Genomic DNA, 24871 nt, shown 5'->3' with positions numbered 1-24871 from the left:
GGGATGGCACGGGGACTTTGCCCGTGACATGTGTCAGGTTCATCTCCCTCGAGGTTGTCTCCTTCCTCTTTGTGGAAGGCAAGTCACTTTTAAGTTGGGTTCTACTGAGAGTTTGGGAGAGAAACTTTTATCCGTTTGCTGCCTGCTATCTATCAATGACCCCTCTGTGGTAGAGGCTTCACCTGGGCTCGTGAAGTGAGGCCGGCACAAGGCTGAGGTCAGCAGCATTCGGAGAGACTGCCTCTTGGGCACCTGAGCCAGGCTTAGACCCTCCTGCCACCCACAGTGGCCAGGCCGGGCAGCAGGCCGCCGAGCGGCTTTGCCAGCCTTGTCTGCTGGGGTCTCGTGGACGTGGAGGCCGCTTCTGGGCGCTTTCTAGGCTTTGTGCATATCACGGCCATAGTCAATGTTTTGTTGGTTCATTAGTAAGAGAACTGAGCAAAAGTCTGCCCAGGCAGGGAACCCGCCTAGGTGCAGGAGGGAGGGACCCCAGCATTGCTCTGTTCTTAGCCCGGAAAGTTGCGATGCCAATTTCTGAACTTCAGAAGGCCCGATTATGTTATCCTGTGACTTGTTTTTTAGGATGTGCTCTGCTTCCTAGTGTATTTTGTTTTGCTTTTTACTTCACTCATGCATCAGTTGCTAATAGTTTTCACCTCCTTGGGAGGAGGGCCTGTGGCCTTGCTGCGCCTTCAAAGCCCCTCCCATCACGCATGCAGCACCAGTCGCTCAGCGCGGGCTTGTTGAACGATGAAATACAGTTTTTCAGAGATGATAACCTGCTGTTAAGTCTTCCCTGAGAGCGCCTGAAACTTGTTTTGGTGCCCGGATGCTGGCCTCTGACCGGTACCTGTTAGGTTTCACCCATTCTGATCCCATCCCCTAATGTAATCTGACAGCTTCGTTTTCTTTCTTATTAGTTCCGACTCTGAGGAACTACCCACCTCCCCTCGTGTCGCCCCTGGCTGGGAGCCCTGCACGTCTGGTATCTCCTCCAGACGAGGCTCCTGACCAGGGCCAGGCCCTTCCATATGATCCGAAGGCCCCTGGGGCCAGGTTTTGGGAGGTGCTCCAAGGCCAGGCCTGGCTGTGGAGTTTTGCTGCTGACTTGATGAAATGGGCTTCCTGAGAGCAAGGCAAGTCAGCTCAAAACCCGGTCCCGGTGGTTCCAGGAGGGGGACATGACGATAACACAACCAGAGCCGGAGCTGGGTGCATTTGGCAGGTTCTCAGGCACTCTGGGGACAAGCGGGGGAGTGAATCAGTTTCTTTTGGAGCCGTTTCTCACGGGGAGCATGATCTGCTCAGCTCTGGAAATGGGGTTAACTGTCTCAAGGCCCTTTGAGCCTCACTTAGAGCCATCAAGATCTGGGTGGAGCATTCTGGAACAGCTCAGCAGGGCTTCTAAAGCACCTTCCCCGTAAGCCAGGTGAACCTGGTTGGCTGCATCATTTCCTTTTCAGCGCCCCAAGGCCTTTGCCCTGAGTGCAAGGAGGCCCCGGTGTCCCATCCAGGGTGCTTGGAAGGAAGTGGAGGCCGGTTACAGATGAGGTGCCCCTCCCTTCTCCTGCACCCACGCCCCGCCAGAAGATAAAAATGGGGCTCCAGACCCAGGAAGCAGCTGCTCCCCAAGCTCCTTAGACCCATTCCGCGGCCAGTTCCAAGTGGCTTGGGGCAGAATGCCTGGGTTTTGCCTTGCATCCAGACCTCCGGGAAGCCCTTGTGACAGGAGTCTCTTTCTCTTACCAGACAGTCAGCGGTCCGGTGCGGGTTTGGCCCTTGTGTAGACGGATGGCTGTTGCTACACAGATAGTGCCCCCCACCCCCATCGGGGCTGTAGCCCACGGCCAGGGTGAGCTAAGTAGAGTTTGTCCCACCGTTTCACCCTTTGGAAGCCCCCAGGGAGGTACCAGAGAGATGGCTTCGGGGATTTGACCCGAGATGCCTTGGAGTTCAGGCGTACGTGTCGTTCTAACAGACCCATCAGGCAGCTGAGTCTCTCTCTCGAAGAGTTTGGTTTTGGCAGATGATGCCGTTGTAGAACGTGTGGTGGAACTCTGCAGAAGGAAGCGGGTAGAGGGGAGGAGGTGGAAGGCTTGGCGTGGATTGTCAGCCTGTCGGTTAATTTCTCCACCAGACCCTGTAAAGTAGGTTGGTGATATGACTCGGTGGGATCGGGCGGGTGAAGTCCTGCCTGTAAGATGAGGTCAGGGTGTGACCTCTGAGTGGGTGGCAGGTGGGGACCCTGGTGGTTCTCGTGTCCCTACCAGTCCTCCTCGAGCCTCCTGCGTCTTCTCCAGCGTTTCACTGTGATACTTGTGATACTGTTAGGGGGCCCCGGGCCCCCGAGATAAAGAGGTCGCTGCCCTCCCAGCTGTGTCCCATGATCCCTCTGCGTGGGGGCGTGGCAGTCCTGTGGGAGCAGCACTGGGGTGTGGCCGGGGTTGGGGCTGGAGTCCTTGTTCCTGCCCATGGACCTTCTGGAGCCACACAAGCATGAAGACCATGCTTGTAGCCCAGGCTGGGGGGCGGCTCATCTTGCGGGAGCAAGAGAACGTAGCCGTCTTTGGACCCCGGAAGTCTCCATAAATGTTTTGGAAAGGAAGAGGGTGTTCTCGTAGCGGAGGTGGGGGGATGAAGGTGTGGAAGCTGGTGACCGACTGACTTCCTGGGCCATCAAGAAACTCCTAATTCAGAATGTTGTCAGTGTCACTGAAAGACACCAGGCCGCCCCTGTGTGCTTTGGGACTGAGCTTGGAACATGCACTTGTACGACAGTCCTGTCTCTGGTCCTTCAGGATGTAAGAGAGAGGGGCGGGCTCTGCAACCCCACCTCCCCCAGCCTCCAGTTACCTGGCATTACCTGCCCCTGGGATTGCTAACACATCAGAACGTCAGGGTGGCTTCCTGCTTCCTGCTTTGCTGTGTGGGAGGTGATAGTTGAGGCTGTGCAGCGAGTGAGGATTTGGCCTTTGCTGCTGTCCAGTGTCCCGGGACCTTGAACATGACAGGTTAGCTCCGAGCAGGACCAGGAAGGCGGCCTGCACACAGCCCCCCACAGCGGTTGCTCCTTCCGCTCTTACCATCCTTTCTCACAGCTCACACCCCCTCAGATCCGTGGTTGAGACTCAGACACACTCAGTTCCCATTTGCATGTCACAGGCGAGGAAACTGAGGCTCAGAGAGGTAGAATGACCTGGCAGGTGGCTTGCACGCACACGCTCGCTAGTCACAAATAATGACTCCCGTTTGACAGGGGAGGGAACTGAGGCCCAGAGAGGGAATGTGGCTTGGCCAGCAGGCAGAGCGGCTCAGGGGCAGAGCCGACGCCAGAATCCATGTTTCCTCTGAGCCCTGCTGGCTCCGCCCAGAGCACACTGCCTCTTATAGGGGCTTCTCTATATAGACTTTTGATTTTGTTTAAAAAAAAAAAAAAAAAAAATTTTTTTGTTTTTTAAACTCTTCACGTCTTTTGGTTTTTAATCATGGTTTGATTAAATTTGCTGTACTCGTAAACAGGTCTGACTGAAGAACAGGTCATGGTCGTCTTAGGCTAAGTGGCTTAACGTTTCAGTAGATTATCTTTGGGGCCCTTGCTGTGTCTCCCTGTCCCCTGCTCTCTGCCTTCCTCTCCTTCACCCTGGTTTGCAGGCGAAGCTGGTGTCTGCTTCTGTGCTCAGTAAGTACCGGTCCTCTCCCCGGCCTTCGTTCCCTTCCTTCTGAGTTTGCTCAGCAAGTTCCAGCCCGCAGCACGCTCTTCTCTCGCGGCGTCTGGTGGGTTAACGTGGCAGGAACGGTAGTGAGCGTTGCCCGAGAGCTCGTAGGAAACGTGTCTGTCGGTTCTCATTGATAAACGAGCCCCTGACAAGTTATGCATGCAGTTGGCTTTGGTTTCAAGAAGCAACACCGGCTGTGGCGTTCCCATGTTCAGCTTTGTTTTGGCTCTGGGGCTCGACGCTTTCGCGTCCCCGAATAATGTCACCCTCCCCCCGCCCCCACCTCGAAATGTTATTTGCTTAAAACCCCAGAAAATCCCTACGACACTGAGAATGACTGTGTAAAGTCCCAGAGAACAGAGTCCCGATTTGGTTCAGGGGCTCACTGTGCGGTTTGGTTTTCTCCCCTTGAGTAAGACGGTCTCGCAAGGGAGCTCGGGTGGGTCTGTTCTGCCAAGGGCACAGGGTGGGTTCCTTTCCAGCCAGGAATGTGACTGCCAGTCCTTCTGCAAACGTGGACCCTTGGTGGCCTCTGATTACCCGAAGGACTAGGCCAGGGAAGGTGTGTTCATCTCCGTTGCGAAGAAAAGTAACCTCCAGGGACGCGCCTTGCTTTGGGGTGAGGGCTGGGGTGGGGTGGGCACGCCCTCTGTGAGGAGCAGGTGCTCGAGTTTTGCGAGTTTTGCGGCAAGAAAGGATCTCTTCTCCCCTGAGAGTGTGATGCAGGCCTGTGCCACCTGTGAGGCTTCAGGCCATTTTGCCTCTGGGGGCCTGCTTTCCTCACCTGTCACATGCAAATGGAACCCTGAGTGAGCATGAAAATCAGTAGCGGACTTGGAGGTCCAGCAGCCCCATCCCAGGAGCGAGGGGCTGGGCGGATTCCTATTTCCTGCTCCCAGCAGCTCGTGCCGTGGCCGTTGAGGACGTGATCTTTGTTAGATAGTTTATAAGCATCTAGGAAGGGCCTACACTCTGCTCGGAATTGTGCTCACCTGTGGCCTTGCGTGCCTGTAGGGACATTCTCTAAGGGCCCCCACCTTCCGGAGTCTTCCCTCCTTAACCTTCCACCTGAGGTGGGCAGGACCAGGATCCCTTCTTACAGATTACAGAGGATGAGAGTGAGCTTAGCAAAACTGCGTAGCTCGCCCAGGGCTCCACAGCTCCTCCGGGACCAAGCTGGGTGGAAGGGTGGCTTCTGGACGGGAATCCGGCACCCTTCCCCAGCTTTGTGGACGCCACTGAAGACGTTGGTATCAGGTTCCTGCTGGGGCAGGCTCTGTGCTGAGACCGGAGGGTGACTGAGGCAGGTCCACAGCCGGACTGTGCAGGTGGAGGGGCGCCCCCCCGCCCCCCGCCGCTGCCAGGAGCACCCTGGGAGTGGACTCGGGGAGAAGGGTGGGCTGTGGCGGAGGGGTGGTCGGAGGCAGAGGCCCAGCGAGATGGGGACAGACGGACTAGATTCTGGCTGGCGTAGCAGGACTCCCCCTGGGCCTGGGAGCACCCCGGCTTTCCTGGGGAGCCCTTCACCTTCTGCATGGCACCCGGTTCAGCTGCCCCTCCATGCGGTTAAGGATAGAAAGTGATGACTTCATGTTCTTTTCACCTTCTCTGAGCTGCCCTCTCACACCCCCCGGTCCCTGCCTGCCTTGGAACCCCTAGTGCTGTGTTTCAGCACTAGGTTCCAGAAGGTGGGTGTTCAGCCTGGGATACCTCAGGGTGAGCTGTGTGGACAAGGGTGTATGTACTGCAGACCCGGCATTTGCTTCAGCATCCGGTCAGTTTAACTGAGAAATGCTTACAGGATCATTACGGGGAAATGTACAGATCCTGGAAATTTACACATTTCTGCTAGAAGACTCCGTGGTTAAGACAAAGACTTTGGAGTTTGGCCGATGTGGCTTGAGTCCTTGTTTTATCCTTCATGCCTGGGTGACCTTGGGCCCATGCCTCAGTTTGTCGCTCCGTAAAATGGAACAGCCACAGTGCCCGTTCTTAGGGACACCTTGAGGAAGCAGTAAGCATAGAATGTGGTATGGTTGCCATGGCTACTCTTATTGTATTCGTGCTCTGATGAAAGGTAGGCTCTGTGTCACCTCTGACTTCCTGAGATACAGACCCAGAAGATGCTGGGAAAATGGCAAAAAAACCAAACTTTTTTTTTTTTTTTTCTGGACTCTGGAATTCGCTTAAATCAGCAGTGTTTGGTGTCGAGCGCATCCGAGGTGTCACCATATCGACTAGAGGGGCTCTGCTCGTCTCCGGTTTTCTGTCTGTGTGTTGAAGGTGCCGGAGGCATAGCTGTCTCTCATCAGTTCTGTTTCGGGAGGACTCGAAGGCCTGGGAAGCGTGCCCTGTCCAGACCCACGTCCTCTTACTGAGCCTCCGGGCCCTCTTCCTGGCACTGACGGGGTCCGCGAGAGGATGGGCTGTGGGGACGCTCCTGCAGCTTTTAACTTTCACCCTGTGAGCTCTGGGGGGACTGAGGTGCAGAGGCAGCAAGCCAGAGGTGACCCTGGGCACGTTCCCTTCCTTCCTTCGGCAGAGGGGAGCCTCGATGCCACCACAGGCTTGCAGCTCCCCCCTCCGCCCCTCCATCGGCTTGTCGCAGGGTCTGGCAGAAGGCACGACCCACCGAAAGACACACTTCTCCACGTGTTCACAAATTTGCTTCTAGGTCCTGTCCCCAGACTGCTTTCGTCCTGCCGACGGCTGAAGTTTCAAAGGTCTAAAAATGCATGCGGCCGTCCCGAAGACCTTGTAGCATGGCTGTTTTCCTCCCATTTCCTTTGCTTAACGGAAGGGGAGGTGGACGCACGGAGAAATGGCTTGCTTGAGCCATCAGGAGAGTCACTTTCTGCGGCCAAGGTCCTGTTTAGCTTTTGCTCTGAGCGCTGTGTTTGGGGCGGCGAGATATTCTCCTGCTGTAAAACTAACTTGTGCAAGTAGTAAACGCAGGATATAGATACTCTTTAAAAGAAGGCAGTTTGTCTTGACGATCTCCAGTGTGGTCAGTTTCTTATTAGGGGATAACCTTTCAAAGTGCATTACAGAAGCATTTGGTAAACTCCTTTAATCTACTTGAGAGTTCTATAGAGGTTTAGAGTTTACAAAACTTTTTAGCATTCTATAAATTCATTTCGCATGCACCAGGCAGGGTTCCCATTTGCCAGAAGCTGAGAGTCCCTGACCACAGTGGTATCAGAGAGCTGGATTCAAGGGTTGCAAATGGATGTTCTGGATTGAAGATCCAGAACAAAAGCAAGGAAGTCTCATGTTAGGAAGGACTTGTGTGAGGGATCGAGGCCGTCCCCCGTTCCCTGTGGCATCAGGGAGAGAGTGGCCGAAAAGGCAGGCCTGGATTCACATCTTGACCTCACCCGCTGCTAGCTGTAGGATCTTGGGCAAATGCTGGAGTTATTTTCCTGGAGCCTCAGCCTTCTCATCTGGAAAATGGGAGTTCTGCTAACAGATGCCTATTCACAGGAATGTGAGAGGTTAAATGAGAAGAGCCTGGCCCATGGTTGGTGCTCAGGGAGGTGGAGGCCAGGGGTATGGCCATATGGGGGGAGGGGCTGTGAAGGGAGATGGGGGGTGTTTCTGGGACTGAGGTGCCGTGGTGCGGGATCCAGGGCCTCTCTCCGAGGGTGGGCGGTGTCGCCTGGTGCCCTTCCCAACCTGCAAGCCTGGTTCTGGGCACGGTGTCGGGGAGTCCCGGCTGTCTTTAGGTAGATGCACCCTTGGGGCAGGACTTGGGGGGGTGGGCAGAGCCCTCTGCCACCCCATCTATGCCCAGGGAACAGGAGGGTGGTCAGGGAAGTGGGATCACAGATCAGTAGAAAGTCTGACTTTGCTTTCTGCTCTTCCGATGGAAATGCTGGAGAAGGTGAATCACTGAGTGGGGGGCTCCTGGGGTCGGAGCCTGAGAGTGTACGTGCCCTTGAATAGCAGGCACCTGCGGGGGTGGGGGCGACCCCTTCTTCCTGTGCACGGTGGCACCCCAGATGGATGTGGAGGCAGGGTGCGAGGCCCCTCTGTCTGCCATGAGCACTGTGCAGGGAGTCTGATTTACTACCTAAGTAAGGGCACAGGGAAGTGACAGTACAAGATGTAAACAAAGGCAGGGTATCTGTAGGAGATGTGCCGGGAAGATGTTGAGAGACCGACAGTGGCTACTTGTGCCTAGGGGGCCAGGCACTGATGTCCGGGGCCTTCTCTGTGCCCCACTCTTTCATACGTATTTTCTTATCCGATCTCCCAGCAGCCCCCAGAGCAAAGGTGTCACTGCTTTCATTTTAAAGAGGAGGACACTGAAGTCAGGTGATATGCTCAAAGTGAAGCCGGGGGCTGTTAGAGCCCACAGCACGGGTCCTTGCCCTACCTTGCACGTGGTTTCCTTGGTACAGGCAGTGGCAGCCACGTGGACTTCTGATTTTTACTTTTAGGCTTTATATTTACTTACAGTGCAATTCATGTTTTTGATATTTCTATGAGTTTTTTTTTTTAAGTTTATTATTGAGAGAGAGCGTGCGCACGCGAGTGAGGGAGGGTAGAGCAGAGGGGGTGGGGGGAATGGAATCCCAAGCAGGCTCTGCGCTGACAGTGCAAAGCCCGATGTGAGGTTTGGACCCATGAGCCATGAGATCATGCCCTGAACTGAAATCGAGTCGGACGCTGAACCGACTGGGCCACCCAGGCACCCCAGATAGTTCTATTGGTTTTGATAAATGCATAGATTGAGTGGGTTTTTAAAATTTTGAGATCGTCGTAAATTTACGTGTATCGTTAAGTCGTAGAAATGCTATGTGTCGTTTACTCGGTTCCCCCCAGTAGTGACATCTTGCACAACTGTCATTCAGTATCACAAGCAGGAAATCGACACAGAGGCAGTCAAGGCATGGGACATTCCCATCACCAGGAGGATGCCTTCTGTTGCCTTTTCATCCCCCACCTGCCTCGCCCTCCCACACCCCCAGCCCAAACCCTCATCTCAGACCCCAGGTCCGCACTAATCTATGCCTCATTTCTGGCGCTTTGTCATTTCAGGAATGCTACGTGAATGGAATCATGCCATAATTAACGTGTGGGGATTGGGTGTTTTCACCGCACATAATTCTCTGGAGAGTCGTTCCAGTAGGTTTCAACAGTCCATTCCTTTTTAATGTTGAGTAGTATTCCCCGGTGTGCCTGTATCACAGTGTGTTTCTCCATTCGCCCCTTGAAGGACATCTGGGTTGTTTCTTGGTCTGGGCTGTCACGAATATAGCTGCTGTGAACAGTCATGTGCAGGTTTTTGTGTGAACGTAAGTTTGCGCTCCTCTGGGATAAATGCCAAGGAGACCACTTGCTGGGGTCTATGGTAGTTGCTTGAGTGGGCTTTTGAAGGATGCACTTGGGATGGGGGGGAAGCTGAGGAGTGGGGCCATGTTGCAGGTGGACATTGGTGGGAAGCATATGCCTGGGAGCTGGGCCACTTGGGTTCAGATGCAAGATCAGCCTCTCCGCCTTGGTGAGCTTTATCCATCTGTAAAATGGGGGTAAAGTGAGCCTGTTGTATAGCTGACGTGTATAAAGTACTTGGGACGCAGTAGATTCTCAATAGATAGAAGCTGTTTTCTTGTTCTTTGCTTTTGAGAGAACATGAGCGTGGGAGAGGGACAGACTGGCGGCGGGGGGGGGGGGGGGGGGCGGGGAGAATCTTAAGCAGGCTCCATGCTCATGACCCTGGAATCATGACCTGAGCTGAAATCAAGAATCGGACCCTTAACCGACTGAGCCACCCAGGTGCCCCTAGAAGCTGTTCTTAATATGGGTTAAAAGAAAACCCGCCAGGCCAGAGCAGGGTCTGTGCCCCAGAGGTGGCCTCCAGGAGGCCTTTACCTTGCCACTTGTGACTCTGAGGCACCCCCTTCTGCCTTGGGCAGAGCCACACTACCAGTTTACCAGTTGTTCCTTCAAAGGCTGAGCCTCAACCGCCCCCCCTCTCCCCCGCCCCCAGCTTTTCCCTGAGAAGCCCCTGGCCCCGTTCTCAGACTGGGCTGTGAGTCTCTGGACGGGCACTGGCATTCCCCAGTGAACTTGGCCAGGCCCATGCCAGGGATCAAAGGAATCCCAGGGAATTCCAGATTGTGCCAGGCTCTGCTGGTCTGGATTTGCCTCACAAAGTCTAAGAATGTGCCTGGATCCTTTCAGATGTTGCTACAATTTAGTCTCTTTCAAAATGTGTTTGAGCTCTTACTGTATTCGGGGCACTGTGCTAGGTGTTGCAAAGGGCCCAGAAAAAAAAAAAATCACTCTTTTTCAACAGATCAAAGCAGACGAGCCCCTTGGGGAGCCCCCTGTGGCCACATGATAAAGTCTGCGTTCATGGGGCGCCTGGGTGGCTCAGTCGGTTAAGCGACCGACTTCAGCTCAGGTCATGATCTCGTGGTCCGTGAGTTCGAGCCCCGCGTCGGGCTCTGTGCTGACAGCTCAGCGCCCGGAGCCTGCTTCGGATTCTGTGTCTCCCTCTCTCTCTACTCCTCCCCTCCTTGCGTGCACTCTCTCTCTCTCTGAAAAAAACATTAAAAAAAAAGAAAAAAAGATTGTGTTCAGTGGGCATGCAGAGCTCTTCTGGCTTGAACTGGCCATCCCAGCTCCTTGTTCTGGCGGCCGCCTCTCCTTGCCACACACCCTGTGCTCCTGGCACCAGTGTGCTCACCGTGTCCCGTGCACAAGGCAGGCCACTGTGCTTTGCTTAGGGTCTTACTTCCGCTAGTGTGCCTTTCCTTCCTGGTGAAATCTTGCCTAGTTTATTTTTAACCAAAAAAGTATCCTATGCCCTGGATGAAGGATTTAAGGAGCACGCAAGGCCGCACAACCAAAGCGCCTCGTACTCTGGAACTGCGGGCCCTTCCATAAGGCGGCCGTGCTTTTGGGACTGCGCCTTTCTCCTCTCTCCGTTCATTTCCCAGGGTGTCTTGGGGAGGGTTTCACATCTGTACCATCAGAGTTGCCTCGTTCCATCCGTGGCTAAAGCGGCACGGTGTTCCTTCACGTGGCTCCACTGCGATGTGTGTGAACAGTCCCCGGGTGGTGGCTTCTCGGCTGTCCCCACTCCTGGGCTCTTCCGGGTCATGCTGCATGTTGTCGGCACACGTGTGGGGGTGGGGGGCGGTTTACCACTGCGCTCCGGTGCCCCCTACCCCTGCCTGCCTTAGTTAGATTAGTGTCTGCGTTCGCGGAACTCTCCGTGACCCTCGAGGACAGGCATCGCGCTCGACTTCCCTTCTCCACTGGGCGCCTGCCGTGTTTGCCGACCATCTGTTTCCAGAAGCATGTGGGGCTCTGGTATTCGCCCCTCGTGCTGCCGCCGTGAGTCCCGCCTCTCGTCGGGGCTCCAGCGGGGGCAGAGCCGCAAGAGCAGGGACGCCCGCACCGCTGCCTCGGTCCCGCTTCGTGTTTGGTGCCTATCGGCGGCATCCTGGTGGCCTAATGTGTTTCCATGGCAACGGAGTCCCACAGCATCATTCTTAATGACCACCTACTGTTTCACCAGAGAGATGGGCCACCATATGACCAGTGCCATCCTGATCGAATTTGGCCTTAAAACAATTTAACGGACTTTCTCTTTTAAAAAGTCCGAGAGGACAGATCGCTGCTCGGGCGTCCGTTGCCCGATGAAAGTTGTGATGGTAGCTGCCGTTCATCGAGCGCTTCCTCACAGGAGCACATGAGCTAGGACTTGTCACTGAGCAAAGGGTTTGAGCTCTGTTGTCAGATGGTACAGCAGTCTTCTGAGGCAGGCACTGTCGTCCGTATCTTATGGAGAGAGAAAGAGACTGAACTTGGTAAAGGTCACTCAGACGGTGCGTTTCAGGAGCTGGGATTCCGCCCCAGGTGTCCTTGAGCGAGGAGGACGTGAGCTGGTACCTTCCGAGCCCGCCTGCCTTTTAGGGAAGATGGAAATGAGAGGCGGGGGCGGGGTGGTGCCAGGGCAGGTTACCTCTGGGCCTTGGGCCAATGGCTGGCTGCCCCAGAACTGCATGAGGTCGTACCCAGAGAGAAGATGGCCGCCGGCGGGCCTCGACTCCGCCATTGAGGCGGCACAAAGGGTCCCTTTGAAGGGAGAGTCCGTGGCACCCCGCCTCCCAGCCCCGCTCCCCAGCCAAGCATCCAGGGGGCTGGCGGGCATTTCTGGCTCAGCTTTCTGGCCGGAGCTTGGAGGAGTGGCCTGAAATTCTTTCCTTGAGCAGCTCACTCTTGGTCAGAATGTGTTGCTTCTAGGCCGATGTGGTGTTGAAGTGCGCATCGGGTCACCCGGTGCGACCTGGGAGCCTACCCTCCACCAGGCCTCTTCCTGAACAGCCAGTCCTTTGAAAATGTATTGATTCCCCCCCCTCCCTTCCTTGCTTTTGCACTTTGGATGAACCTTGTTTTCGAAGAACAGTAGAAGGTAATTTTCCTGTGCTTGCCAGCTGGCCCGTAATTGAGCAATTTCAATAACACCCACTGTAAAGTCTAATCGAAGTAAACAGGAAAATATGATTTACAATCTGGATAGCAAGTAAATACCAGGGTGCAATTAATTTTTACACAGAGCAACAGATTCTAAGACATTTTCCTGCACCGAGCAGTTTGTTTTTAATTACAGATCAGGAGCTGGCCTTTTCTACTATTATCGTCATGATTTTTTTTACTTTGTGATGGCGGTCTTTGGGTTCCTTGCATCTGATGTGACTTCCTTTGACGGTGTAACCACAGAAGGGTGGGATGGCGAAACAGGATCAGAGAAACTGATTTGTAAGGAGCGCGTTTTCAAACCCGAGCCAAGGGCTGTGTTCTTTCAGCATTTGTTTGGGGGGGTGACGCGGGAGGAGGTCCTGGTGGGCCGTGTGGCATGGCGGCCTGAGAGGTCTCAGGCTACAAAGGCCCCCAGTATTGCAAATGTGTCGTTGTTGAGATGTCCTTCTAGGGATGAGAAATAGTGCGCCTTTAAAATTTTTTTTTACGTTTATTTATTTTGAGAGACAGAGAAAGAGCATGGGGGGGGGGGGGGCAGAGAGAGAGAGAGAGAGAGAGAGCGAAAATCTCAAGCAGGCTCTGTCCTGTTAGTGCAGAGCCCCACATGGGGCTCCAACTCATGAACCGTGAGATCATGACCTGGGCCAAAATCAAAGAGTCGGACGCTTAACAGACTGAGCCACTCAGGTGCCCCTAGATATGTGCCTTTCAGTGGCCAGGGTGCCTGACTCTTTGATTTTGGCTCAGGTCATGATCTCCCCGTTCGTGAGTCAGAGCCCCGCGTTGGGGTCTGTCATGACTGCTTGCAGCCTGCTTGGGATTCTCTTTCTCTTCCTCTCTCTCTGCCTCTCTCTCTCTCTCAAAATAAATAAGTAAGTAAGTAAGTAAAGTAAGTTGTCCAAATAAACAAACCCTCCAGATTCTTCCAGTAGCTTCTGTTCATAACCGGGAGGAGGGTAGTAGCCTCCTTGCTGACTGAGGCTGCCTGAGTGCTGACCCCTTCAGTTTTGACTGTGGGGCTGGTCTGTATCTGACCCTCAGCCTTGGGCATATACCGAAGCTGTCTGTAAAGCCAGCTGGGTGGAAGGTGTCGCGTGACTTGAGCAGAGTCTGGGGGACAGCAGATTGTGACCGACCCAGACCCCGAGATAGGTCTTAAAGGTGCCATGTGGCTAAACTGAGACACGTTGCTGGACCCACCAGTGCGTTGGCTTTAGGGACGCCTCAAGGCTGGCATGAGGTGGGTGGGGACTCTGAGAAGGTGATTCTGGGCTTTGTGGCCAGAATGCCTCTCCTTCGGCAGGGAGGCAGTTCCATGCCAAGCAGGGTCCCGGCATGGGGTTGGTGGGGGCGTGGGCAGCTCTCTCAGGGCCCCGGTCTTCCCAAGACCTGAATCCCTTTGCCTTTCTGTTGTCTTTCCAGGGAGTTGACTGCACTTGGCCATTTCCTGGAAGAGCCCCAGCCTGAGGGCAAGCGGCTGATGGGGAGCTGTTACTGCTGATGCCAGTCACCTGGGAGGTGCCCAGGAGGTCACCCTCTGCCCAAGTCTGCCCAACCGAAGATGGCTCGTGCCCACCCTGGGATGGAGCCCAGTGCCTGAGGTCCTTACCATGGTGATGATCCTGAGTAAAAGCCTCGACAACCAGGGAGCTGACTCCATAGCATGCAGGACCTTCAACCCTGAGCTGGTAAGGACTCAGTGGGCCTCATATCTCAGATGACCTTTCTTGAGGCCTGGTGTCCAGCTGGGGCTGTGGACCGAACTTGCTGGCTTAGCAGACCGAATCCAGAGTGCCCGGGAGCAGAACTCTTGGAGATGCTGCAGGCCAGGGCAGTGGGCACAGTCACCCAGAGCCTGGCCAAGTACTTTCAGGAAGTAGCTGGCGAGGTCCGGCCAGCGCCCTGCTAAATAGGACCAAGCGTGGTTCTGCCGTCCCTGCAGCTCCTTCTGGTCTCCACCCGGGGAGGGGAGGGGGTTTCCGGAAGGGAGGTGGCAGCCGCCTGGGGAATGTCAGGGGTGGGAGAGGAGGGGGAAAGAAGGCGCGGTCTGGCGGCCAAGATGGTGGGCTGTGGTGACAGCCGCTCTCCGCCGCCTTCTGCCCAAGTTGTCCTCTGACCAAGCGGCCTGATGGGCTGGGCCAGAGAGGCAGACGGCCCGGCCTTCTCCGACTGAGAACAGAGGAGCTTCCTAACCCCCTTCCAGCCCCAGCTCCTCAGAAGTGAGCGGGGCCGCTTCCTCGCAGAGGGGCCGAGAAGAGGTCCCGCTCCGGCTTGAATACACTCGGGGAGGAGTTTTGCAGATAGCTACATCCCCAGCACTCTGGCGCTTCTGTGGTCAGCAGGCACCCCTCCCGGTGCCCTTCACAGCCCCTCGTGTGAGCCCACCCTGGCACCCTCGTGGGCTCCCTCCCCAGGCTCGCGCCGACAGCCAGGCCAAGAGCGGACAGGACAGGCCGGGTCTCCAGCCCTTGAAGGAGTGTGGGAAGGCTGCCGAGACCCGAGGCCTTTACGGCCCGCCGTGGGTGTGCCGGGCACTGGACTGGACGCATTCCGCAAGCGAAGGTGGGCCGGGTCTCTCCGCCCATCACGGCTTCCTTTCCACTTTGCATTGAGTATCTTTAACTAGATTCTCTCTCGCCATCCCCACTCGTGCCACTCTGGTCCCACCTGCCGTCCTCTCTCGTCTGGAAGTTTGTTGTAACAGATTTGCTTCTGGCTCGTTAGCCTGTTACGCACCCAGCAGCCACAGGGACTACAAGGCAGATGCATCCCTCCCCGACTCCAGCCTTCCACGGGCTTCCCACCTCAGGTTGAGCAAATGCCAAAGACCTGGCCGGGAGGCACGAGGCCCATGTCCTCTGGCTTTCCGTGACCATGCTGCTTTTTCTCTGCTCCCTCCACTCTGCTCAAGCCACACTGGCCTCCTCGCTCAACAGGTCAAGCAGGAGCCTGCCTCGGGGCCTTTGCACTTGTGTGGCCCAGAACACTCCCGCTTAGCAGGGCTCCTTCCCTCCCTCCCTTTCTTTTTTGCTCACTTAACCTAACAATGAACTCTGCCACCTTCACCCCCTCTCCCATGCTTGCTGCCCCTCTCCTTGTCTGTCTTCCCTCAGAGTGCCTATCCCACATTTTGATCTCATTTGTTGAAAGACTTCACTGAAATGTGAGCTTCATGAAGGCAAGGAATTTTGTTTCTTTTGCTTGTTGCTGAATACCCAGTGCCTGAGACCAGGGCCTGGGCGGTGCTCAGGGACATTTGTAGAGTGAGTGAATGTGGGTTCCTGCACCCCAGCTGCTGCTCAGCTCGGGTTTGCTCTGGTTCCTCTCTGGCTGCTGCTCAGGTTCACAGCCGAGGTGCGGGTATGAGCTGCTCTGCTTTCTGCTGGTGGGGGGTGGGGGTGGGGTGTTTTCCTGCTGAAATCTGAAGAACACATCTGGAGTAGCTCTGACCAAAAAGGAACGACCTCCGGGGTGAGGGCCATCTGGAGGTCCCCAGGGAGGGTCCCTGCCCGGTTCCAGCTGTGCTGCTGGCCTCAGCAGCTGCTGCTGAACTTGGTCCCGTCTGAGGGCCAGCCTGGCCGGGGCTGGCTGTGGAGCTGGTCCCGGGGCACGTGGGCCCCAGGTCAGCTGAGCTGCTCTTCCAGGAGGCAGGGCCTGAGTGCCTGCCAGCAAGAGCATGGCCTCCCAGCCCTAGCCTGGGAAGGGAGACTCATCTTCTCAGGAAAGCAAAGGAAGGTTGAGGGAAGCAGACTTCAAGTCCAGGCCTGCACAGCCAGCAACCGAAGGAGGACCCCACATCACCTCGGCCTGGTGTTGACGTCCGTGAGACGGAAGAGAGAGTACGGTGATGGTCGAGTGTGCTCTCTCCCCCGGCCGGCGGTGCTGGGAGGAAGCAGACGGGGGCTTTGCTTCGGCTTCCTAAACTGGCAGCACCAGCCTCCTGTAAATACCATCAAGATAACAACGGGAACATGGAAAAGTGTTTCTCCTTTGTTTTCTAAGCAGGCTAAGAAGATAACAGAAAGCAGGGGGTGGGGGGGCGGGGGGGGGTGGGGGGGCTTCAGATTAAAAAAGAAAACATGAGTCACAGGCCACTTTGGAATTAGGGGAGCAGGCCCCGGACACACAGCAGTGAGAGAGAGAAAGTCTGAAACTGTGGGTGAAAGTCACCTGGGGGCCACCCAGCGGCCTTGGGGACACGGGGCAAGTTGGCCTGTAGACCCTCCCTCCCTGCCCTCTGAGGTCTCTTGTTCTTTTTCTAAAAACGAAATGCCGGGGACAAGTGACTGGCCTTGTTCCCGAGAGAGATGTAGGAAAACAGAAAAAAGGGCCGAGGAGTGCTCAGCTGCCTGGCCCTGGGGAGAGAGGGCTGAGGGCCCCGCCCGGCCCCAGCCCCGGTCCGGCTTGCACACTGCACAGCAGTGAGGACTGTGCTCGGTTCCCCTTTCCCCCACTCTGCTGGTCGCTTTCCTCTACAGAGTGGGCTCTTCCTCCTCGTGTTCTAACATTAGCTACTGCTGCTGGAAGGCAGCCCGGACGGTTGACCTCGGGAGCGGCGTTCTCCGGCCCCTCCCTGCACGCCCACACTCAGGCCATGGCCCGTTCTCCCGGGCCCGAGTGACCATCTTCCCTGGCCTGGCCTGCCTCCACCCCCCCGGCCAGCGACAGCCCTCTCTCTCGAGTCTGGAGACTGTCCCAGGGTAGAGGGTGGAGAGTGGCTGCCTCTGTTTCCCCAGCCTCGAGGTGTTTCCCACAACAGCCGACACTGGTTTTGGGAGCAAGTACTTGCCTTTGTTCTTGTCGGATCAGGATGCCGAGGCTGTGATTTGCCTCTTGGGAAGAGCCTGGCCGTCCAGGCCTTGCACGCAGCTGCCTGGGCACGGAGAGCCTTCATACCCACAGCCACCCTGAGTTGGCATTGGGCGCAGCAGCCCCAGCCGGGATCGCTGGCAGGCCCCAGGCTGGCCCGAGTTAGAACCCAGGGGTGCACGTGCGGTCCGCGGCAGTCCGGTGCCTTTCTCCCACCTACCCTTAGCCACTACCCACGCCTTGGCCAACCCTGACGCCTGGGTGGGGGGGCGGGGTCACCGCTCCGTCTGTGTTGGCATCTTTGAGAGCGTCCACACAGGGGCACTCGTTCCTCTTTGGCTTCTTTTTTCCTTGTCAGGCGTGGCTCCGTCTTCTTCCCACAGCCATGGTCTCACTGTGTTCCTTTCAGCAGGCTGGGGTGCCCTGCTTGTCCTGCTCAAGTGCGTGGGTGTGAGCCCGACTGTGTCACGTTGTGGTTCCCCATCACACTGTCATGGGGAAGGAGTGATGTGATTGCTTTAGTCACTACTCTGCAGAAGAACGTTCTGAGGAAGCAGGATTATGGCCAGAGATGAGCTCTGCCATTTTCTGTCTGAGCAAGTTCCTCATTAAGTAAAGACCTGAATTGTCTTTTTATTCAGATGGGCCCCTGAAGCCCCAGTTGGATTTCCAGCTTTTGCCTTCTCTACGGAGGATCTGGTGCCAAAACCTTGTCTTGTGACCCAAGGAATATCACAGAGACCAGGCCCTGCCCTGGGGTAGGCTTAGGAGTAGAGGCGTCACGGAGAAATAGAGTATCTCCTGCAAACACCAGCCAAGGCCTTGGCTTCAGTGTGCACACTGAGTGTCGTATGGACCTTGAGGCTAGGAGTCCCCAGGGCCCGGCGGGCCTCACCACATGGTGACTGGCTGGCCCATCCTTCCTGCAGTGGTGCAGAGGGTTTGACGGAGTGGGAAGGCTGGCTGCAGAGTGGCATATACCAACAGCAATTTCGTCGTGTACCAGGTGTACTTGGGATAAATCGGCTCTGGCCACCTGGAGCCCAGACGGGAGCTTGGTGTTGGGCTCAGGGAAACCTGAGCCTGGTCAGGGTATGCCTGGGCCTGATGTCCCGGGAAGCTGTCGGGAGAGCGGTGAATGAGGTCCCAGAGAGGGCAGGGACAGGGCGGCTCGGAGGCTTTTGGAAGCAGGTGCTCATGGCAGGCTCAGGGCCTCCCTGCCGGCTCCCAGCGCTTGCTCAGTCCAGGAGCCGGGCCGCAGAGCAGAGAGGGCTGCACCCGCGTCCTGTGCCCGTCCCGTGTCAGGGGAGATGGAGACACAGTCCCACCGAGACACTGCTGTGTGGAGGGAGGGGTCCCAGTGCAAAAGTGGGGTGCTGGAAGCAGAAGAAGGGGGGGCTGCATTACCACGTCGTGCATTTTCACGCACTCGGTGAGCGAGCAGGAGTGGGGCTCGCTGAGAACAGGGGACGTGGCGATGTTCCTTCAAGTGGTGTGAGATCTGGGTGCGACCGATCGCTGCCCACCTGTGCCCTGTGCCCCGCCAGGAGCCTTTGCCGAGTGTTCGTACTGCCTGCAAGGCCTTGTGGAGAAAAGCACGGGTCGGGAGGGTGCCCTTTGCCTGGGGCGGTCAGGGAGGGTGGCCGAGGAGGCCGTGCGGCAGGAGTGAGGCGGGAAGCCTGTCGTGGAAAGACTCGAGGTGGCATTGGGAGGGCCAGTGTCCCACGGGCTTGGCTCGTGTGGGCCTGGTGGCTGCAGGGAGAGGGGTGGTGGGTTTCATTCCGGTTGCCGTGAGAAGTCATTGGAGGTTTGTAAGCAGAGAAGCAGCATCGCCTGGCCTCTGTGGGTTCTGGGTGGAGAACGGACGATGGGCCCACGGCACAGGCTGGGGACGGGTTAGGAGGCTGGTTCGGTCTAACAGCGGAGGGCAGTGGTGGCAGTTCCACGCTCCCGTTCCACGTGTGTGCTCCCCGGCCTGGCCAACGGGGATGAATCCTTGCCGAGTGAATGAACGGGTGAGCGAGGGCCCGGGAGCCCCCGTGTGCTGGCGCAGTGGTTTCCCTCTGCGTCTGTGGGCTGGCCACGCCGGCCGAGTGGGAGGAAAAGCCCCGTGAGCCGTGCCCCGCTGACAGGTCAGCGGGCTGGCTCACCGGCTCGCTTCCTGCCGTCTGGAAACCCCAAGCCGTCCTCAGTGGCATCTGTGCGGCAGTGCAGCAGGCGGGCTGCTTGAGGGTCCTTGCTCTCTTCTGCTTTCCCCGGCCCCATCCCAGTTTGGTTTTCTGCGCGCCGCCCGCCCGGCTCGCTTTGCCACCTGCCTCCCCAACCCGGCCACGGGGCGGGGGCTGTGGTTCCCCAGCAGGTGTTTGCTTTGTGCCAGGGTGCCCCTGTAGCGTTGGAGTTTTCTCCCTCGGCAGGCGAGGCCCCTGGCACAGCCAAGCCCGACTTCCCTCTGTGAACCCTCCCCCCCGGGAGCGGAGCCTGCCTGGTGTCCATGGGCTGCATGCTTGGGTGTCGGGGGCGGCACTGCCCAGAGGCCGGGCTCTTGGGTCTTTGTCACCCACTCCCCTTGGGTCACTTTGGTGTGGGTTTTCAGTGCGCGCGTCCTGCTGTGGGAGCCAAGTCATTTGGAAGACAGGCAGACACGGCCATCTGACTTTTTCCAGCTGTTTCCTGGTTGGCCGTAGACTGGGTGGTTAAAGTCACTGTGGGATCCAGGAGGGCAACCCGTCCTGAAAATAGGATTCTTGTTCTCAACCGACGAGTGGGCACCGGAGAAGCCCTGCCCCGCCCCCTTTGCTTCTTGCAGCCTTCTGGTCCTTGAGCACCGGCTCCGGTGTTCCCCGCAGGACGCCGGCCCCGACCTCGCGCACCCCGGCACCCTTGGCCTGGGTCCTCTCCCCTCCGCTCCCACGCTCCCTGTCATGTGATGTTTCGTCTGTGTGACTCTGTCCTCCACGAAACGTGAGCTTCCTGAGGACCAGGGCGGGCGTCCTTCACCTCTGTGTCCCAGGCTGGCCGGGATGGCCCCTTAGTGACCTGAATGGATGAACACGTAGCTGACTGAGCGCAGAGGGCTCTGAACTGGAGAGCTGGGGACAGGCACTTGGCGCCCCTTTATCTGGGTGGGGCCAGGTCTTTCCTAGTCAGCTCCCTCTCAGCCTTGTGGCCCTTAAGGCACCAGGGCCTGGGTTCCCGCCCTCTTCTCAGCCTGGAAGCCTGCGTGTCCCTGTTGTTTGGGGCTCCTCCCAGAAGATGGAGTTCTCTTGGACGGGCCGACTCCTCTGGGGCCGAGAGCTTCTTTCCCCATCACGTGGTCAGTCCCCTCGTGCAGCCTGCGTGTGAATAATTTCCAGTACTTACGAGTGGGTGACTGGCGGAAGGAGGAGGGAAGGAGTCGTAAGAATGCTTGAGGCGGGGCCTTCTTTCTGGGGCCCCGGTGGGCACGGTCTCCTCCTCACCAGAGGTCAGAATAGGCCGCCTGACCCCCGCCGCAGCCGGCACAGGGGAGCCCGGAACGTTCCGTGCTCAGGTTACCGTGTAGCCGCGGAGCAGTGTCCCGTCTTGGGGTTCTCGTGGAGGCCCCAGTGGCCCATTTCTCTCCCAGCGGCCGTAGCATTTTGTTGAGGGTGGGTGTGCGGTGTGAGGGGAGACGCACGATGCTCCCAGTGGAAAGGGAAGCCATCGGAATACCATGCCAAGGAGTCTGAAAGGCATAGCTCTTTGCTGTGACCAAATAACACCTTCGAGTTTCTGTTTCAGTTCAGAGAGGGTGCCTGGGGTGGGGGGGGGCCTCCTTGTTGCGGCAAAGCAGCTTGCACGGCGAAGGGCCACCCTCCTGAGGTTTACCTGATGCTTCTGTGTAGAGGAGGAAGAGCTGTTCTTCTGGTGTCTCGGGGTGGGGGGGGGGGGGTGGAGGGAAGGAGCCGAGGGTGACAGATGGGCCTGTGCTCCTCACTGGGGGCTCTTCCTGTCATCGAGAGGCCCCCTCTTCTCCCAGCCTGGGCTGTGGGGAGGCCTCTCTGCAGCCCGGCTTGGGGAACCGTGTATATCACACCTCGTCCGTGTCACTCAACGGCCCAGTCCCGGAGCGTCAGAAGCCACGGGGCTTTCTTGTGTGTTTTTGAAGCCATTAACTTGACGGCCTCCGTAACTCACTGGAGACTTTGGACGCGGAGTCTGGGTCTGATTACGGGCCGATGTTGCCTCTCGTAACACTTTTGTCTCCGTCCCGTAATCTGACGTTGGCAAAAGGCAGTTACCCCTTTAACTGTGACTTTAGCAAGGGATCAGTGCAGGGTCATGTGCAAACGTGCTTCTTATGACGCGAAGAGTGAATAGCTTTTCTGGTTGTTTTCAGCACACGCCAAAGAAGATGAGTCAAGGACCGACACTTTTCTCTTGTGGAATTATGGGTGAGTAACCAAGGTGGCCGTGAAGAGTGCTTCTGTAGTCCTTCCGCCAGGGCCTGAGTCCTCCAGGTGAGACGTTGGAAGCCCTTTCCGGACACGGACACGGGCACAGGGAGCAGAGTGGGGACTCTGCCACCCCGTTCCGACCCCAGTGGTGCCAGAGTGGCGCCCGGGCTGTGGGGCCGAGTGAGCGGAGGGGCGCTGGTGCGTGCTTTGCAAATGTCGTTTCCAACCGTAACGTTGAGTGTTTCTGTCTGGTTTTTAAGGTAACCACGTTCATTTTTTTTTTTTTTTTTAATTCGGAAAACGTACCCCGGTGTAAAGTATAAGATGAAAATCTCTCCTAGCCCCCCAAAACCCAGTGATAACTCCTATTAATATTTCGGTGTGTTTTTATGTCCTGTGAGTTTTTTTACGTAGCCACGATGAACACCGGATTACATAGAATTAGATACGAAGAAGTTTTGCTTTTCTTTGTTTCACGGAGTCGCAGTTACCATCATTCCCGCATCGCATTACATTTGTTGGTTCCACGCTGGTTTAAGGAGGCTGAAGTACTGAATTGTGTATCAATATGTATTTAACGTTGTGACTATTTCTTGGCTGTTGGGTGGCATGGCTGTTTTATTTGCCGTTGTGATTAATTAACAGTGACTAAGCGTCGAAGTCATTGTCTTCTGTGTGCCTTCAGGATTATTCCTTAGGAGTTCCCAGGAGTGGAATAGAGAGGCCAGAAGGCAGGAACGTTTTTAAGGGCCTTGCTTCATATTGTTGGCTTGCTTTCCAGAAAGGTTGTCTCAGTCCCCTGTGCCCGTGCGAGTGTGAATTACTGTTTTTTTTTACAAGGGGGCAAAGGGGATGACTGCACTGATTACATTGATTTTTTTCTGTGCTCCCAATGACCGAGCACGATCCCTCCTTTCACCGTGTCTCCGTGACTCCTGCCCCCCGTGGGGACACCTTGCCACATGAGTTTCTGTGAGGTTTGCATTGAGGCAGAAACCAGGCCTCCGAGATAGGCGACCACTTCAGGCCTTCAGCCTTTGACTCTGTGCACAGGGTTTTCTTTTTCTTCTTTAGGCTCCGTCCCGTAGGTGGGGTGACGAGGCTGGAGAGTCACAGGGAGCCCCAGGCTCCTGACTTTGCAGGGTCTCCGGGATTCTGCAGCAGCCTCGGTGTGGGGCGGGTGGGGATGCTCAGTTCACACCTGGGGAAACCAAGGCCTAGTGAGGTGACCAAGCTCCCTTGGCAGAGCCGGACCCAGGCTGGGGGAGAAGGAAGATTGTTTTTGTTTTGTTTTTTTCCCCTCAGTCATAAGCCACAGCCCTGTGGGAGAGCCCAGGTGGCCCTCTTCATGCTGCCACCCGGAGGAAATAGAAACAGGGAGATCACCTGGCCTCGGTTTACCCATGTGACACACTTCTGAAACCTGTCCCCCACATGGGGCTTGATTGAGCACCTCGTTGGTGGTTAACGGCTTTCAACAAACCCTCAGTCACTTAGCCACATGGCTCGGAAGCTTGCCTCACCGCCTGCTTCATGGGCTGGACTCAGTTGTGCTGTGGTTGAACTGCCTGCCTTTGTCCTGCCAGGAAGGAGAGAGAGGCACCTGGGCGCTCAGCCCCTCAGCCCCGCCTGGATTTCAGCTGTCAACTGGGCCAGGCTAGTACACGGGGCTGTGGAGACGTGGGTCTTTATTTCGAGGCCACTCGTACCTGACCTAGGCTGGTTCCAGGGCACCGCCAGGCAGCAGAGGAGCAGCCAGGTGCGGGGGTCCCCAGAGTCCTCCTGGCCTTCTCCTTGGCTCCTCTCTCTCCCGCGTGCCTGTCTTTCTGTTGACCACCCCTCCTCGATTTGGGGAGACCCTGACCCATCTGAAGCGTGCATTCATGGTACATTTCAGGGACGTGTTCCGTTAGATGTTTATTGAGTACCTACTAAGTGTCAGGCACTTGGCACAGAGATAGAGTAAGTCTGCCCCTGCCCTGGGTGGGGGAAGGGGGGTTCTGTCTAGTGGAGTCTGGAGGAACAGGGAATTCAGCCCATCTTCCTGAGCCTCGGTCCCCTCATCTTGCAGATTGCAGTTCTTGGTGAGATTTAAAGGGACAGCGGCACACAGGAGGTGCCGGCTCAGTCCCTCCCGCCCTCATCCCATTTCCGGGCACTCGTGCAGGTGGAGTGTCAGCAGTCTGAGGCCTCCCATGCCTGTGTGCAGCTGCAAGCTCAGGTGACCGCTCCTGCCCGCGTTAACCGGCGAATCGAGGCGTGGCCTCACCCTGCGACGTGAACTTGGTGGCAGGGGAGCATCCCAGGGAGTGAGATTTCACTTTAGGCCTGCCTGCTTTTTAATAGCACTCTGGGTCCAGCCGGACTTCTCAAGAGGGTTTTGAGCCTTTCCAGGGCTGGACAATACTCAGCCAAGACAAAATGTCCTGTTACTCTAATCACCGAACCCCCTGTCTGGCCCTGATCGGTGGACTTCTCCTGTGATTGCTGGGGACAGCTTGGCCCTGTGACTCAGGGCATTTCCCTCCTCCTGAGCCCCCATGCAAGGGTCCTAGCTGGAAAGTTTGAGTTTCCTAAGCATTCTTAAGAAAACCCAGGCAAGGACATTAGGGTGGGGAGTGCAGTGGCCTTTTTGCTTCCTCTTAAAAAACCACCCTTTCAAGTTGTTCGGCCTCCTCTGCACCCACTTAGATAAAATGCCTCACTAATATGATCAAGTGCTCGCAACAGTATGTGTTCTTTTTTAAGTACTTTATGTTGTTGTGAGCTGGCTTATGGGCCCCTCCCCAGCTTTCGCTCCCCCCACCCCCACCCCCCCACACCAAGTTTGGGAACTTGGTACAAAGAAGTGGTTTTGTGCTTGTCCAAAGCGGGGGAGAGAGAAGAGCAGGGCAGAGTGGAGCCAGGCCACCGCCCGGCCTGCTCTGCACCAGGGCCCCGTGCTCCTTACTAGGTTGTGAGCCCCGCCTGGTCCCGGAAGGGCTCCTCCTAGCAGAGACTGTGTTTTGCCCCGTGGCTTCCCTTCTCACCTCCTGTACCGTCCCGAGGACACTTTCTTTGCTGAACTGGAATTTCCTCTGCAGGCGGCTTCTGTGGGGAAGAGCTGTGTACGTGCCCAGTTATTGTGTTCTCAACACAGGAAACCTTGGTCAGGTGGCAGCTTCGTGGGTGTGGGCCGCCTGCTGGTCAGCTGGCCTGGCAGGCGGGCCAGCCCTTGCTGCCGGCCATGACTTCCAGCGGGTGGAGAAAGGGGCTCGGCCGCCCCTGAGAGGATCGCCGTGTGCTTGGAGAGGCAGGGGCTCTACGCGAATCCTTCCAACACGGCTCCCCCCCCCAGGTCCTCTGTCGTTCGCCGTGGGAGATGCTTCTTCACGCTGACCCAGGGGCACACGTGTATCAGTTTAATCTTTTGGTGAAACAGGGCAAGTGGGG

General features: G+C 56.7%; 1 protein-coding gene across 2 annotated transcripts in view; it reads left to right on the top strand.

The window, feature by feature from the left end:
• Positions 1–24871, top strand: part of FAM53B (family with sequence similarity 53 member B) — a 109354-nt gene that overhangs the window by 23235 nt on the left and 61248 nt on the right. For both annotated transcript variants that reach the window (XM_027063333.2, XM_053207060.1), the window contains exons 2-3: positions 13638–13903; positions 21382–21436. In XM_027063333.2, the coding sequence (XP_026919134.1) occupies positions 13826–13903; positions 21382–21436 (133 nt within the window). In that variant the 5' untranslated portion in view covers positions 13638–13825. The remainder of the gene's footprint in view (positions 1–13637; positions 13904–21381; positions 21437–24871) is intronic.

This window comes from Acinonyx jubatus, chromosome D2 (genome assembly GCF_027475565.1).
Source record: "Acinonyx jubatus isolate Ajub_Pintada_27869175 chromosome D2, VMU_Ajub_asm_v1.0, whole genome shotgun sequence".
NCBI classification, from domain to species: domain Eukaryota; kingdom Metazoa; phylum Chordata; class Mammalia; order Carnivora; family Felidae; genus Acinonyx; species Acinonyx jubatus.
Note: the sequence above shows the minus strand (reverse complement) of the source record. Positions and strands in the feature narration are given on the sequence as shown.